The sequence below is a fragment of the Rattus norvegicus genome, chromosome 15 (assembly GCF_021556685.1).
Source record: "Rattus norvegicus strain SHRSP/BbbUtx chromosome 15, alternate assembly SHRSP_T2T, whole genome shotgun sequence".
Taxonomy (NCBI): Eukaryota; Metazoa; Chordata; class Mammalia; order Rodentia; family Muridae; genus Rattus; species Rattus norvegicus.
In genome coordinates, this window is record NC_141548.1 from 38624152 (window position 1) to 38639826 (window position 15675).

At 45.3% G+C, this 15675-nt stretch overlaps 1 protein-coding gene across 2 annotated transcripts in view; it reads left to right on the top strand.

Annotated features, from left to right (window-relative positions):
- Window positions 1-15675, top strand: part of Mipep (mitochondrial intermediate peptidase) — a 125466-nt gene that overhangs the window by 93281 nt on the left and 16510 nt on the right. Inside the window, 1 exon segment of one of the 2 annotated variants that reach the window (NM_031052.2) lies at window positions 12384-12630. The exons of the other annotated variant lie outside the window; for it this stretch is intronic. Within the exon segment in view, the coding sequence (NP_112314.2) occupies window positions 12384-12481 (98 nt within the window). The 3' untranslated portion in view covers window positions 12482-12630. 2 annotated transcript variants of the gene reach the window in all.

The window sequence follows — 15675 nt, forward strand, 5'->3', positions numbered from 1 at the left end:
GCCCACAGTGATAGCAGTGGGAACCAGTGCTCAGGGTCAGTTCTCACGCAGTGCCCGTTGTCAAGATGGCCCGCTTACTCAAATTAGTGCAGTATAGTTGGTCTACCTTAAAAGGCTGATGCCTTGGCAGTGCATCATCCAAGTGTCGAGTGTGGCTTTTCTGTCTGAGAAGACAGTTACTAACCTAACTAACAGAACCAGGTGTGCTCACCGAGTGGCTTTGCTGCTGGTGCAGTTTGTACAGGACAAACGTGGCAACAGTCAAGAAGCTGTAGGGCCCTGCCGTCAGCAGAGGTCAGCTGATGTCTATGGTTGGAAAACCAAGTAAACAGCCATTACTCAACACCAGCTTGATTGATTTCCCCTGTTGTCAAAATATAGACATGGTTATTTAGGAAACACATTCTATATGTTCTTTAACATGGAAAATTAGTAGTTATTACTTCCAGTTTTTAAAACATGCATTTAACTTTTAATCATGCAGCCTGACAAATCCCCAACATTGGCATTGTAGCAGGAAGCTGGCAGGCTCGGCAGGCACAGGCTTCCTTTGGATGGTTAGTATTCTGAAGTTTATTTTTTAATGTCTGTTTGCTTTTTAATTTTTTAATCAAGTGGAATTTTCAAGAAGAGATAAGCATTAGCATGTGACACGTTCTGCCTGTCTGAGCCAGCATCTGTGCCCCCGGCATGGAGGCAGACGCCAGAACATGCTCCGAGGCCCAGAGCCTGGGCTCCTAAGTACCTGCCCTGGAGTGTGAGTGGCGTAGGAAACCCCTCACACAGAGATTAAACATGAGGATGAGAGATGCTTAGTGATGGTGGTTTTGTTTCTTACCTGGGTTTTAGTGTGCAGTCTAAGTTGGCCTGGAGGTTTGTCCTTCTACCTCCTGAGCACTGAGAATGCAGCTGTCTGCGGGCCACGCCTGGCCAGGAGAAGGTGCTTTTTAAAAATTCTATCATGTCAAGCAAAACTGATACGAGACATAAATCACTCTGATGACTTGTCATAGGCTGTTCAGAAGTTTGCGCAGACTTGCACTTCTTTCTGTAGCGAGGTCTCTCCTATCTCTGACCCACCTTACCCTGTTTACTCTAACTTCATGTACATCAGTTCACCTGATTGGTTTATCGTGGTCTCTGCCCTCAGTGAAGTCCTGAGTTCCAAACTAACATCATGTTCCTGATCACATCTTAAGCCCTACCCTATGGCTCAGTGAGGTCATAGCCTCCATGACCTCATAGGGTAGGGGTTTGTGAACTGGGTGACTCTAAAGTTGAAGCATGAAGTGTCCCCCACAGGCTTCTGTTTGTGAGCTTTGCCCCTGATTGACTTGAGGAGCTGTAGGAAGCAGGTCACAGAGGGTGGTTCCTTGAAGGATAGCACGTCTACCCTGGCTTGTTTTTTCCTGTTTTCTGGTACCCTGTAGTAAACAGCTCCCTCTCCTGCGGTTGTGATGTCTGGTCTAAGTACAAGGGAGTCAGCAATCACAAACTGAACCTTGGAAACTGACACCAATGAGAGGGAGCCGTTTCTTCCTGGTGCCTGGGTGCTACTAAGGTGTTAACATTTGTTTGAAGTTGCTGTGTAGACAAAAAGTTGTTTTTGTCTGTATTGTAAGTGCCCCTTCTGATGTTTATTTAATGTAAACAAGGAAAATCTGTTGGGGGTTTGGGCCTTTTGACTCTCTTAAGTTGCAGGTGTTGGATTCTCCTCAGCTGCCCTGCTGCCTAGAGCGAAAGAACTCAGTCACTGTCAGCCAGTCTGCCCTGACATGAGCAACAGCCATGAACAGTCCACAGACACCTTGAGAAAACTTTGCAGATCACAGCCAAATGCCCTGGCTTTTGAAGACAGGCTGTTTTAAAAGTTTGTACTAGCTACCTATGTTGCTGTCAAAGACCCTGATGAATTCTAGATAACCTGTTTCCACCTAGGCTGGAGGAAGAGCTCCTCAGCAACAAATAAATATTCCCCTTTCTTCACATCCCCCAAGTATGGGCTAGCCCAAGGCTGACTGCTCTCTAGTTTTCTGGACTCTGACTGGCTGGTTCAACTCCGCTGTTCTAACTCCTCTCCAAGCTGACTGATTCAGTCTGGCGTCTCTGTTGGCCTCTGACTGAACTGCTCTGCTTGGCCTCATACTAACTTTGGTTGTATGTTCTGATCTTCTGGCTCCTTCTCATTCTTTGGTTTGTTCAAACATCTAGCTTGTTCTCCCTCTACAACCAGTCTCTCTATAACTGTCCTGATAAAACTGCCTCCCCACCCCCAAAAAGTATGCCAATGTTGTATTTTTTTTCATTATGTCCTCTGTAAAGATGTAGTGCCAGACATTATGGTACACATCTACAATCCCAGCACTCAAGAGGCTAAGACAGAAGTATTGTAGAGTCAATGCTAGGGTTGGTTAGATGGCTCAAATGGGTAAACACACGTGCTATGTAGACCTGGTGACCTGAGTTCAAAGCCTTGAGCCCACATAAAGGAAGGAGGAAAGAGCCAATTTCACACAGTTGCACTCTAAACTCAGAGCATGTGCTGTGGTGTGCCCTCACACACACACACACACACACACACACACACACTAAAAGTAAACACATCGTTTAAAACATGTTTACATGTGTGTATACATTTTCAAAATAGCACATAGATAATATATTTCCACGGTTTGATTACTTAATGGGAACATCATAAAACATTAAGAATAGCTTGCACATTCGATGTTCTTTGTATGTGTTTGTATGTATATATATGTTGATATGTAAAAGTATGTGAGGGTATGCGTGGGAGGGGGCTTGCCAGAGGTCATTGTCAGGTGTCTTCCTTCGTCACATTGCCACCTTACTTTCTGAGGACTTTCCACTGAGCTGGCTGCCAAGCCTCAGGGACCATCTTGTGTTCATCTGTCCACTGCTGGGGTTACAGGCCCACACTCCTACACCCAAGTTTTACATACCCCAAGACCCTGGGTATTAGGTCTTTGTGCTTTTTGGCAAACATTTTATCAACTAGGGTACCTCTCTAGCCTCCAGATGGTATTGGGTTTTTTTTGTTTTGTTTTGTTTTTTGGTTTTTTTTTCGGGGGGGGGGGTATTTTTTTTTTTTTTTTTTGGTTTTTGGTTTTTGGTTTTTTTGGTGGGGGGTTGAGGTAGGGTCTCTTTCTCACACAGAGATCCACTTGCCTCTCCCTCCTAAGTGTGGGGATTAAAGTTGTTCACCACTGTGCTGAGCTCCAGTCATCCTGTCATTCTGGGTTTTTTTAAACATTTTTAAAGGTATATTAATTTATTTTATGTATATGAATACACTGTTGCTGTCTTTAGACACACTAGAAGAAGGCATCAGATCCCATTACAGACGGTTGTGAGCTCTTAACCGCTGACCATCTCTCCAGCTCCTGCCCTCCATCCCCCAGTTGTCATTCTTAACATGGGGTTGGGACTATGCGTATGGACAGTAGCCATAAAACACATTAGAAAAGTAGATGTCACTTGTCCAGAGCTCTGTTTGGAGTCCCAGTTTTTTTTCTTGCCCAATACTCTTGAGGCCTTGAGCTTCTAAACGGACTGGTACTGGGGATACACCAACGGAACACTTGGAACGCTCACCTACAATGAAGTCTTTATTCAGCAATTAGAGTAGATTGTGGCCAAAGAAATGAATCTGAGCGTCTGGAGCGCTGACTCAGCAGTTAAGAGCACATCCTGTTCTTGCAGAGACCCTAAATGCGATCCCCAGCACTCATTTCAAGCTGCCCCAACTCCAGCTCAGGGACTCTAACACCTCTGGCCCCCTCAGGCACCTGTACTCATACTCATAGATCCAAACACATACACATAACTAAAAGTAAAATAGTTCTTCAAAAAAAGTAGCTGAAGCTAACATTTGCTAGCCGTCTCCTGCCAGAGAGCATCAGAATGGGAAAACGTCCCTTAACAATCAGTACAACCTTCTGTATACGAGACTCTCAAGAATCTAAAAGGAAACTTCTGGATTAACATCAATGATAACGAATTTAGATTGGGAAATTGGCATCCTGCACACACATTTCACACTAACAAAATTTCTATAAAAATAATAATACTCTTGTATATTGATTTTTTTTCCCAAGCATTAATGCTTTCTGTTGGATCTTAGTATATGGCCTGACTGTTTTGGAGTTTAAGGTATAGGAGAGAGTTACAAAAGGAGCAAGGGTGATGCGAGCCATAGCAGTAAGTACAGCTGAAAGCTTGTGTTGGGGTCTCTGATTGCCGAGTGCTGCGAGCACTGCGCTTATCGTTCAATCGTTTGAGTGGTCCATGGTGCTTGTGAGGTCACCGGTAGCAAAGGCAGAACTTGAACTTCAACTGGGGCGCTGACTCACCTCGAGTGGGCTGATAATTCAGGTTATGCCAGGCAGGCCTTGCCTTGGAAGTCCCTGCCCGAATGTTCTGCGGAGACGAGTCTGCAAAGTGGTGTACCAGCTGCAAAAGATGCAGCACTCTTGCCTTACCAACAGAGAGCCGACCGAGAGTAAAATCAGACCTGCCAAGTATGCAAGATGCAGTTCTTCACATACTCAGTGTCGGGACACCAGATCTAGAGCCAGGAACCCAGGATCATGACGTAGTCTCAGCAGCATAATAGCCAAGTAAATAGACTCCTTCATTTTTCCTTATTCACCCAACATAGCCCAGAAAGAGCCGAGGGCTGTGTGGGAGGCAAAAATGAAAGGGAGCACCTGCGTTCTCAAGGCTGAGGCCTCATTTTTGTCACGGGTGCTGAGTTTTTTAAGAGGGTGTGGTGTGTCTTTATTTAATGTATGGGCACGTTGGCCTCAGAAGACATTGAGCTACAAAAGGCAAAATGTTTTGTAACCCAGAAATGTAATTGTGCTTAGAATTATTCTATCTGATGATGAAATGAGACCCAACTAGTGTGTACACAGCACACACCGGGGCTGTGCTCGCTGGCCTGCTTCCCTCACGAGAAGTTCAGATGCTCTGCTTGAGCACAGCTCAGAGAGGCAGCCTGTTTGAACAGCCACAGATGCGAGTGCAGTTTAGGGAGCAGCCAGCCTTCAGTTCTAAGGAAGGGAGGACCTTGGCTTGCTGGCGTTTACTTGCCAGCGTTGGTCTGGTTTCCCCAGGAGCTGATGGGAGATTGTGGGCTCCACCCTCAGCCATAGGTGTGGATAGTCACTGCCTGGTAGGGAGGAAGAACTTCAAAGTCAGAAGGTGAGCCACACAGTTGCCCGGGGCTTGGGAGAGACAGACTTGGAATGGGAATTCCAATCTCATAAAAGTCGCTAAACATCTTTCAGGCGTCAGGCAGCCTTTGTAGCTATCGTTCCAATTGGTCTGAACCGAGTTTGGCACATATAATTATTTTGGCATAAAAAAAAATAGCCATTAACTCGTACAGAGGATTTTTAGAATTAGTCACGGTGTTGAGGATGGGTTTCAGACCTCCTCGTGAATTCCTGAGTTTCTAAGGTAATCTCTAGATGCCGGTTAGCATTTTAACCCAGATCACATCGGGTGACCGCATGCCGCACTGCAGCGCGTTTGAGCTCTTCTCTCTCAGCTGTGGTCAATTGTACACAATTTAAAATTGCTGTGTGTGATTTTGTGGGGTGGGGTGCACAACATGAGCAGGAGCCAGAGGCCAATGTTAGCCGTCTTCCTCACTCCCTATCCCTCTCATTGTTTGAGACAGGGTCTCTCACTGAGCCTGAAACTCAGCAATTCGGAAAGGCTGCTGGGCCAGTGAGCTGAGGATCTGAACTTGTGTCCTCATGTGTGTGCCACTGGAGCCGTCTGCGACCTACCATTTCAGCCATTTCAGTATTCTGTTGAAAAGGATTTGCATTTACAAGATTGTCTGGTTGTCCTCAGAGTCTGTTTCGAGAATTTTTCATCACCCAGTAATGTGTTTTTAAGAAACCTCATTATAGCTGTCTCAGGTCAGCAATTGGGATGATTTTAGTAACACCTTGTTTGTTTGCTTGCTTTCTTTATTAAGCATTAGCTATCTTTTTCTTTTAAGCACATGGTAAGAAGCAGAAAAGCTAAAATAAGCAGTGATTCATGGGCTGGGTAATTAGCTTGTGATCGTAAGTTTTGTGGTAATAACCTAAATACTTAATCACAGAGCAGTGTCCTGGAATTCGGCTTGTGCAAAAATAATAATCAGCCTCGTCCATCAACTCCTGAACTGGGAAGCAGGTTTTCAGACCCCTGAGGCTGAGGGTTACTGTCACCAGTTACTAAGCATTTTCCTGCATATCTTATTTAATCTGAGTAACAGTCTAGTAAAGAAGGTGACCTTAAGCCAGTCTCATAAACACTGAGGCTCTTAAACTCCAGCACGTCTGCTTTTCTTCACGTTGCTCCTAGCTGGATGGAGGCTTAGGGACAGTAGGAGCCTGGTCCAGAGACCCTCACCCAGGTGATCATCCAAGGCTTACTCGATGTTTACTCTATTGTCAAAATACATTGCTTAGAGACCTCCAAAATATATTTAGGAAAAGAAATCACTCTCTCTCTCCCTCTCTCCCTCTGTCTCTCTGTCTGTCTCTGTCTCTGTCTCTCTCTCTCCTCCTCTCTCCCTCTCTCCCTCTCTCCCTCTCTCCCTCTCCTCTCCTCTCCTCTCCTCTTCTCTCCTCTCCTCTCCTCTCCTCTCCCATATGCTTCAAATACCTACATAAGTCAGGAGGGGAGAGTCAGACTGATAGTGTAAGTTACAAAATTCCATGTGATGCCATAGGCCATTCCCCACTGCACAGCACCTCCATAGTTACATGGCAGCTCTCATGTTGATTTTTGTAACTGACCTGCTGGCCTGGGAGCTGAATAAGTCTTTTCCTTTTGGAGCTCAAGTCTCCTATCAGTTTCTCAGATTGTCCCTAACTGCTCAAGGAGGAACTGGTCCGCTGGGGTTTAATCAGTAGAAGTTGTAAAGGTGCCGTGGGCTATTTGTCCTGAACACTGGCTCTCTCAATTTATCAGGACACCATCTACCTGTCTTCCAGATACAGAGCTCCAGGGCCTTCTGTCTCCTGGGAATTCACACCCACCCCACCCCCAAACACTCCAGCACCAGCAAGGCCCACAAACAGAAAATCTCCCTGCCCTGACTTTATTATATGCAAAGAACCAATGTTAGGAGGACTCATGAATGTGGAGACAACCCCACCCCACGTTGTCCTGAACTAAACCTGGCCGTCTCCCACTACTCTCTGGCCACTGTCTCCCTGCCTTCCCAGACTGACACCAGTGAGATTCATCTCATCTTTTAAAACCCACTATTTCTATGAAACAGAGTCTCAGAATTCTTATATATAATGTCTTCCCAATAAATTATAGGTGGTTTATTTGTTAGTCTTTAGTTCACACTGGGTTCTCTGGCATAAATATCAAAAATGAATGATCACATGTATGGAAAACCCCTAACAAAGTTTCTCTTTATAGTTTCTTCATTGATCTTCCTTTGTCTCTCACTGAACTTTTATCAAACACAACCACACATTTATTTTATTGGACATCTTTGTTTGGTGTTGAACAATCTATGAACTAGATTCAAAGGGGAGATGTAACTCTTTAACTTCTCTTTCAAAGCTTAAGCCAATTCTAATGTTTTTTAATTGCTGGTAATCCCCTGCGTTCTCTAACCCATACACAAACCATTTCACCCCGGGGCACTTAGTAAAGGAGCCAGACAAGGTTCTGTCTCTACAGGGCTGGCTGGTTCAGAAGCATACACATGCCAACTGCCAGGCAGCTGCTTTCAGCCATGTTTGCAAAGAGTAGCGCGCTAGCTGTGCACCCAGAAGGGCTCCAGGGTCTAAGGAGTGTGAGCACAGCTGGGCCGCTGTGTTAAAGATCTGGCTGGATGCATATTTACTTTGCAGTACAGTCCTGGGCATGTGCTTGTGCTTGGATGTATACTTGCTACCTTGTCCTGGGGTGAATAAGGGTTTTGCTCGGTGAGGTATAGGTGCAGGTATAAATAACTTTTGTTGCAAGGACTTGCCACAGATACACGAGGTCACCAGAAGAAGCTCAGAACCATTAGATGCTTTTCCTCCCTAAGTACAGAGAACACAGTCCCAGCCACAAATTAGCATTCAACATGTGCCTGATAGGAGAGGCCTTGGACAGAGGAATGAATGTCCCAATCACACACTGCCTGGACAGAACCGTTTTGGCCACTACAGGTTGCTCCTCAGCCAGCACAAACCAGTTTTTTCTGTCCCAGTCTCCTTTGAAGGAGTCACAGTTGACTGCTCCTAATATGCTTCTGGAGTGGCAGTGTGGTTGCCCAGACTACTAGGCATTCTGGCCGGGAACAGTGGGTTCGTTGGTATGCACAGCATCAAGAAGAGGTAGCCATCCAGGATTTCTCCACACATCTCGGTATTACCACATAAAGGATGCTGATAATCTAATCACGGTCCTCTTAGGAGGGATATTATATCACAAAGTTAGAGAACATGAAACCTGTGTCCTAGTGCCTAAAGAACGTGGGTTCTAGACTCAGACTCCCAGGGTTCAAGGAAACAACCATGAGGAATGGATGTCCCCTCCTCTGGTCGAGAGATGTGTCTCTATGGTAGGCGCTCATTCTTGAGACCATCCACACAATAAAAGCAGACTCAGCAAGTCCTGTTAATATGTATTCGTGCATAAAGATATGCATGTATGTGAATAAATACAAATATAATCAGGGGGCCGGAGAGATGGCTCAGTGGTTAAGAGCACTGACTGCCCTTCCAGAGGTCCTGAGTTCAAATCCCAGCACCCACAAGGTGGCTCACAACCATCTGTAATGGGATCTGATGCTCTCTTTTGGTGTGTCTGAAGACAACAATGGTGTACTCATACAAATAAAATAAATAACTCATTTTAAAAGATAAGTAATACATTTTTCAAAAAGAGCCAGGTGGTTAATGCTCTTACCACCACGCTTGCCACTTAGTACCCACTCCACTTTGAATGGCCGTTCCCTAGCAGTCCCATGAGTCCCATCTGTATCTGCTGGGTCTGTACCCCTGTGAGCCATCACTGCCTCCACTCTTTCCAGCCCAGGATCAATAGTCACTGGGAAGAAAGCATGCGGTGCACTTTGGAAACCTGCCTGCTTCAGCAGACAGGTCTAGAATCCACTTAATACTATAAATCATTTAGTTAGGCCCAGAAAAATTGCCCTGTGTTTCCAGGTTGTTAAACAAGCTCCTAGAAGTAGACCAGCGAGGCTGCAAGTATACTGTTTTTGTTGGTCAGTTTGCCTCTCACTTAACAGGAGAAAAATCTGTTAAAATCATCTTACTTAACGGCTCCTTAGCTTTGAAGTTAGGCAGGTTCATGAGACTGAAAGCCCCAGCTTTCTTTTGTAAATCGATAGGCACAGTGCACTTTGACCTTTTGTTTTCCCTTTGGCCATTGGCCTGTGTTCTTGCCTGTGAACACAGAACAGACCCCACTTGTTTGCATCTGTATCCCCCATGCTGATTTCCACAGAGAACTGTGTCCGGGTCTGCTGGGAACGACACAGCTACTGTCACCCTTTCCAAATTAGGACTTGAAGGTGAAGGGAACATTTTTGACAACACCTTTTTTTCAAACCCAAGTGTTCTTTGAGACGTTTGGTAGATAGTTAAGTAGATACTGTTTTAGTTTGCTTTCTCTTGCTCTGGTGAAACACTGAACAAAAGCAGCATGGGGAAGAAAGTTTATTTCCCCCTCGGCCTGCAGTCTTCCATGAAGGGAAGTCAGGGCAGAAACTTCAGGCAGAAACCCAGAAGCAGGGCCTGAAGCAGAGACCGTAGAGGAAAGGTACTTACGATCTGTTGTTCCTCTGGTTCGTGTTCATCCCACCTTTCTTATCATCCCAGGAGTGACACTGCTCACGGTGGTCTGGGCTTTCCCACGCCAGTCATTAATTAAGAAAGTGCCCCCACCCCAATACATACGCACACACAGATGCACTCTCCTACAGGCCTGTCTGATGGTGGCATTTTTTCAGCTAAGGTTTCCTCTTCCCAGATGGCTCTAGCTTGTGTTGCGGTGACTAAAAACTAACCAGGCCCGATAAATATAACAGCCAACTGCAGGTTTTCTTATTTGTAAAACTCTCTGAAACACCAGGTTAGTCTTTAATTCTGTACATAGAATCAGGTCATGCTGACGCTTGTAAAACGCTTCAGCTGTTCCCTTTGGTCCTTTGATTGGCGCGGCTGCGTACCCAGAGGCTACTCTTCCTGATCCTCCAAGCCCCGAATTCTTCCTTCCTCACTCTGATCTTCAGCAATCACATGATGGACTGAATCACCAAACTGTTTCGCTCTCACAAGATTTTTTGAGGAAAACCCAAGAAGTTTGTGGTTTTTTTCCTGTTGCCGCAGTCACCGTTTGAGCGCAGGAATGGTGTGGGACGGGCAGTTGGCACAATGACATGTATCGAGTCCCTCGGTTCCGAGGATGGGGCCATTTCTGCTGGCAGGTTATTGAGTTGAAGCGAACCACTTCAGAGACACGGCATGGCCACACTCACCTGTGTAGATTGGCTCTGAATAAATGGTTTTACCCTCTGACAGTTACAGGCATTTAATTAAAGACAAGCAGCCATGTAATTATAGAAATGTTTCGGATATTAAAAGAAAATTGTGTAATAATTGATTGAAAACCATGCTTAAAGATTTTCCTGCAAACGGGCTCTGCTACAAGAAACCTGGAGCCCAGGGAAGGTGTGTGCCCTGCTGTTCAATCAGGTGGAGTCTGCACCACTGCATCTGAGGTGCAGTCCAGAAGATGCTACAGAGTGGCCGTTAGAGAATGCTGCACTGACAGCCGGGCAAGCACAGGACCCGCTCTCATCTGTGCAAGTTATTTTACCGTAAGGAAGAAAATGGTGCTTTAGGTGGATAAATAAAGGCATCACAGTGTAGTTTCTGTCCCTATTTTCTCAAGATGGGGCTATAAAAATCTGAACTGGAAAGAGTAGAAAAAATACTTTATTTAAGCTCAGAATGAAAATACTATTATTGTTCTCAGCTGCACCAGCCTAGTGGGTAGATTTCATATACTGGGAGCAGTTTTTACTTACCTGTGCACAGCACCTGCAGAATGGCTGCATCCTGTCTACAGACCTTGAACCATCCCTGCGATCCAAGGTCTCTTCTCACTGCTGACTACAGCCCAGACATCACCACGTGACTGTTCTCTGCTGCTCAGCTTGGCCCATGGTTGTCCACACGGTCTTGTTCCTCCTGTGTCCAGTTGGGTTCCCCTTCTGGTCCCCTGCCGCTCTATTTCAGAGCCTCAGATTACCCTCCTAAGACCTCTTCCAGCCTCGCCCTGTACCCCAGACAAATTCAGTGAGCGGCAGACACTGTTGTAGGTTTACAGGATTGTGCTTCTCTAAAAGTTTGGAACTAATGTTCTTTTGGTAATTTTTTAATTGTTTTTATTTTTTGAGATTATAATGTAATTACATCATTTCTCCCCTTCCTTTCCTCCCTCCAAACCTTCCCATCTACTCTCCTTGCTCTTTCAAATCCATGGCCTCTTTTTCTCACTGTTGTTACATACATACATGCATATGCATATACTTCTAAATATAGCCCATTCAATCTGTATAGTGTTACTTACATGTATGTTTTCAAGGCTGACCATTTGGTATTGAATAATGGTAAAAATTTTTAGGCATCTGTTAGGTTCTATTCAATTAATTTAACACTAGTATAACTTGAATTGTTATCCAGTTAGAGAACTGGATCACTCTAGAATGTTCCCTCACACCCTGTTCCAAAGGCTACTGCTATGGCACCTGTGTGACTTTGTGTCTCTCCAGACCATTCTGAATTTCACATAAGCAGAATCCATCAGTGTGTCCTATTCGTGGGGCATCTTTTGGGGTGGCCTCTTGAGACCATCAGAATTTCTATGGATCCCCTTCTGCTGATGAGGGAAGTCTGGAGGACCTAAGAAAGAAGACTTCTACAAAAGAATAACATCTCATTTGGGTTGAAGCATATAGAATGTGCTTAAAACTCAACTTACTTAAATTTTAAATTACTCTGGTCAACAGTAATTCAACAATTCAACCTGGTGATTCCAAGTGGACAGTAATAGCTACAGAAACAGAATTCTTGGGAAATGCATTTGGGCCTAAGTTACAAAGCCAGGTGCTGCTTAAAGAATGAAATGCTTTGAAGTCTCGAGCAGCTTCGGGTCACATGCTCCCCGTGACTTTAATGAATTGTCTTCTCGTGGTGGGACTGTAGTGCCAACCTCTGGTTTTAGAAGTCACAGTGTCCCCCAGTATGGGTGTGACCCTTTGTGCTGCCCTGGTGTGTTCGAATGCTAATGTAAGTGTCTTGGTGCTGTAATTGCAGGCATGCTGCAGAAATGTCCTTCCATCGATGATTTTGTGGATGCCCTTGTGTCTGACTTGAATCTGGACTTTGAAACTTTCTTCATGGATTCTAAATAGCAGAAGCCTGGCTCACGTGGATAGGAAACTCGTTACCAGATCCTACAGTTATGAAGCCTTCACTCCAACTTCAGTGTTCACTGAGGAAGAAATACTTTCTGACAAGCCTTAAATTGACAGAATTCGGAATAAATAGTATGTTTTAATTATGCCGTGTCTCATCTGCTTGGCAGAGTCTTAAGGATCTTTAGTGTATCTGTGAACCACAGAAGTTTCTAATTACAGAGTACCACCGTTCCCCTGTGTGGTGGCTGTGTCCAGACTGCAGCCTTTCTGTTGATCTCTTAATTGAATGTATTAGAAACTGTGGCATGATAAACTGTTGCAAGTCAGGACAGTTTGAAGCATTCTCAGAAAGATTGCATCTATTTTTTAAAGGAACACTACCATTCCTTAAGACCTCTATCCTAGTCTCTTGGATAGTCAGCTCCAGTAATCAAGAAGCCAAATCCAAGTACTGTTACTGATTAAACAGTCTTTCCAGGGTGTTTGGTTTCTATACAGATAGGTTCAGAGCACGGAGGATTTGAACTCAGGCTTTGCCATCTTGACCGTGAAGATAACATTTCTGAGACATATGAGGTCAAGACGTGAGTATGAAAGGAAACTAGTTCAAGCCTCGTCTGTCATTTTCCAGAATCCACTGCTTTCCATTGGCAGCTTCTGAGCTGCTTCATGTTGTTTATATAAGGAAAGAATTCATTTCATCGACTTAGGTGGTTTTCCTGACATTAAAGTCAAGAATTACAGCTTCTCACTCTAAAGTGGTATCTGGTAGCACCCTCTTCCTGCTTTTGGCTAAGTGACAGCAGAGAGGAGAGTCTCTCAGCCTGGGACCCATTCACTGTATTCATACTCTTAGAGTGTCCTACAAGCTCCTCAGGCCCCGAGATCTCCTCAGTGACCTGCTGTGCTGGGCCCCTTTGTGAACGGCCAATGCTTCTCACCTGCCCACACGTGCACATCCAACTCTGGATTCCTGCGGAAGAGTGGTTGGCCCACTGAAGTGGGCTTCCCACAGCCAGGATGGTGTAGTGTTGCCTTTTCGAGACTCTCAATCCAAGTCTTTCTCCACACCAACCCCAGGAAACACTTGGAAGCCTGTTTAGAGTCTGCCAGGAGCAGTCAAAGCAGGAGAACTAAGGTTGGGTGTTGCTGGTGACTGAATGGGTTCCAATGCCAATGCCTGGCAGAAGTGGAGCCACATCCCACCCTGATTATTCTCCTTATCTGATTGGATAACAGAAGATCAGATCCTTGTAGACTTGGACTCACACATGCCAGCTCTGTTCTGGGAAATGTCCCGGGAGTCATCAACCTGCCAGCCAGCTGCAGGGCCATCTGAAGAGGTGCTGTATCAGGTCCCCTGTGGTCTTTATCAGTGTTAGTCTTCCCAGAAACATGTGGGATAGTCAGTTAGGCAGATCGGAGAAGGCAGGGATGAGCCCCTTTAAGGGGGCTGCTTCTGGTTCCTGGAGGACTTTGCTACAGTTACAACTGGTAACTAACTACAGGAAGAAAGAGTCTGCTGGGAGGACCAATGAGAGAGAAGGGAAGGGATTTAGGAAAAGGGAGGGCCCTGGGATCCTATAAAATGCCCCAGCCCCCAGGCCACTTGGTTCTTGGGATCTGTCACTTCACTTTGTCCATGCGTTGGTCTTTGCAATTTCCAGAATTGCCCATCCCACGGACCCTACAGATAATCATCCCTCACCCTATAGCTATGGAGGCTCAACTAGGATTCAAAGACTACCATCCTTATACAAGGATTTGCAGACCTGCCCAAGGTTGATAGAACTGACTGAAAATCACGATGAAGGGCTCTAGATGGATGGTACGCAGCAACCCCGTGGAATGAGATGATCCCTGGCTGTGATTAACACAACCAAGTCTCCCAGCCAGCCCATTATGTTTCTTTGGGGATTAGTAAAAGTAAGGAGCCTGATCTTTGGGGGACTGATGGCCTTGAACCCATATAGCTAATCAGAGCTACCCCACTCTCCAGGAATTGGAGGAACCAGGGTAGGGTTCATACTGCCCTTCTCAAACTAGGAGATCTTGCCCACCATCCTAGAGGAAAAAGGCACACTACTAGGGAGCTCTCACTCATGCCCGCAAATATCCAGTTGATCTTTTTGTCTATAAAGCTTGGGCATGACCTATGAAAGATTAATACCCCTTACCCTATATTGAAATAGAGACTGAGCATCTGCCTTACCCAGAGCCATGCAATTGCTTCTTCTGCAGTCCCCTTTCCCTTGGATAAGTCTTCACCCACTTCACCAGCTGTACAGCTTTTCAACAGACCGAAGAAATTACAATGTGGAGCCCGCACTGGTATAGTAGCTAATAGTCCGACAGATTTACATGGGACATGTGGTGTAAGAGCCTCTAATGGGCATTTCTTCCCACAACTGACACCCCAGAGGCCACAGGAGACTTGCTTCAATCCTGCAAACTTAGTGTTCGTCAGCTTCTTTACCTCTTAGACCCCTTTCTCCAAGGAATAAGGAATAAGTGCTACATCGTTTGTTTTAAGCGATAATGCTACGGAAGATAACGCTAGATATAGGAGCTGTGGGAGACTACAGCCCAGGGGCCTCACGGGCATGAAAGGGGGGAAGCTGGGAGATGGTGGGAGCCGAGCTGTGCAGAATGTCAACTTGGAATTGTATCTCTCACTGTTTAGAAGGCTGCTGTGCCTTAAAGGTGAGCCCGCCTGAGCGTGGGCACTGCATTTGCGGTGCCAGCAAATGTCAGGCAGCAAATTGTGACTTCCTTCGGGTGCATGTGTGTGGGCAATTACTTTTTATTTAAAAGAAAATAAAGCCAAATGGAAATGTATATTTTAATGATTAACTTTTTTGAACATCACACAGCAAAAACTAGGAAAAGCACCAGCACCCTATAATGTGATTTTATTATCTTTTCTTTGGACATGCAGAGGAATGACCATCATTGTTTTATTCTGGAGGGAAGCATCCTACACACACACACACACACACACACACACACACACACACACAACACCACTGACTTAGGTATTAAAATATGGTTCTAAGAATTAAAAAAAAATGAAATAGCAGTGATTCAATTAAAATCACAAAAGAAGAACAAATATGGCAGAGACTTGCCTCTTGGTGACCCCAGGCTCTGAGAGCTGACAGTGGGTGGTAACCAGACAGCCTGTTCCT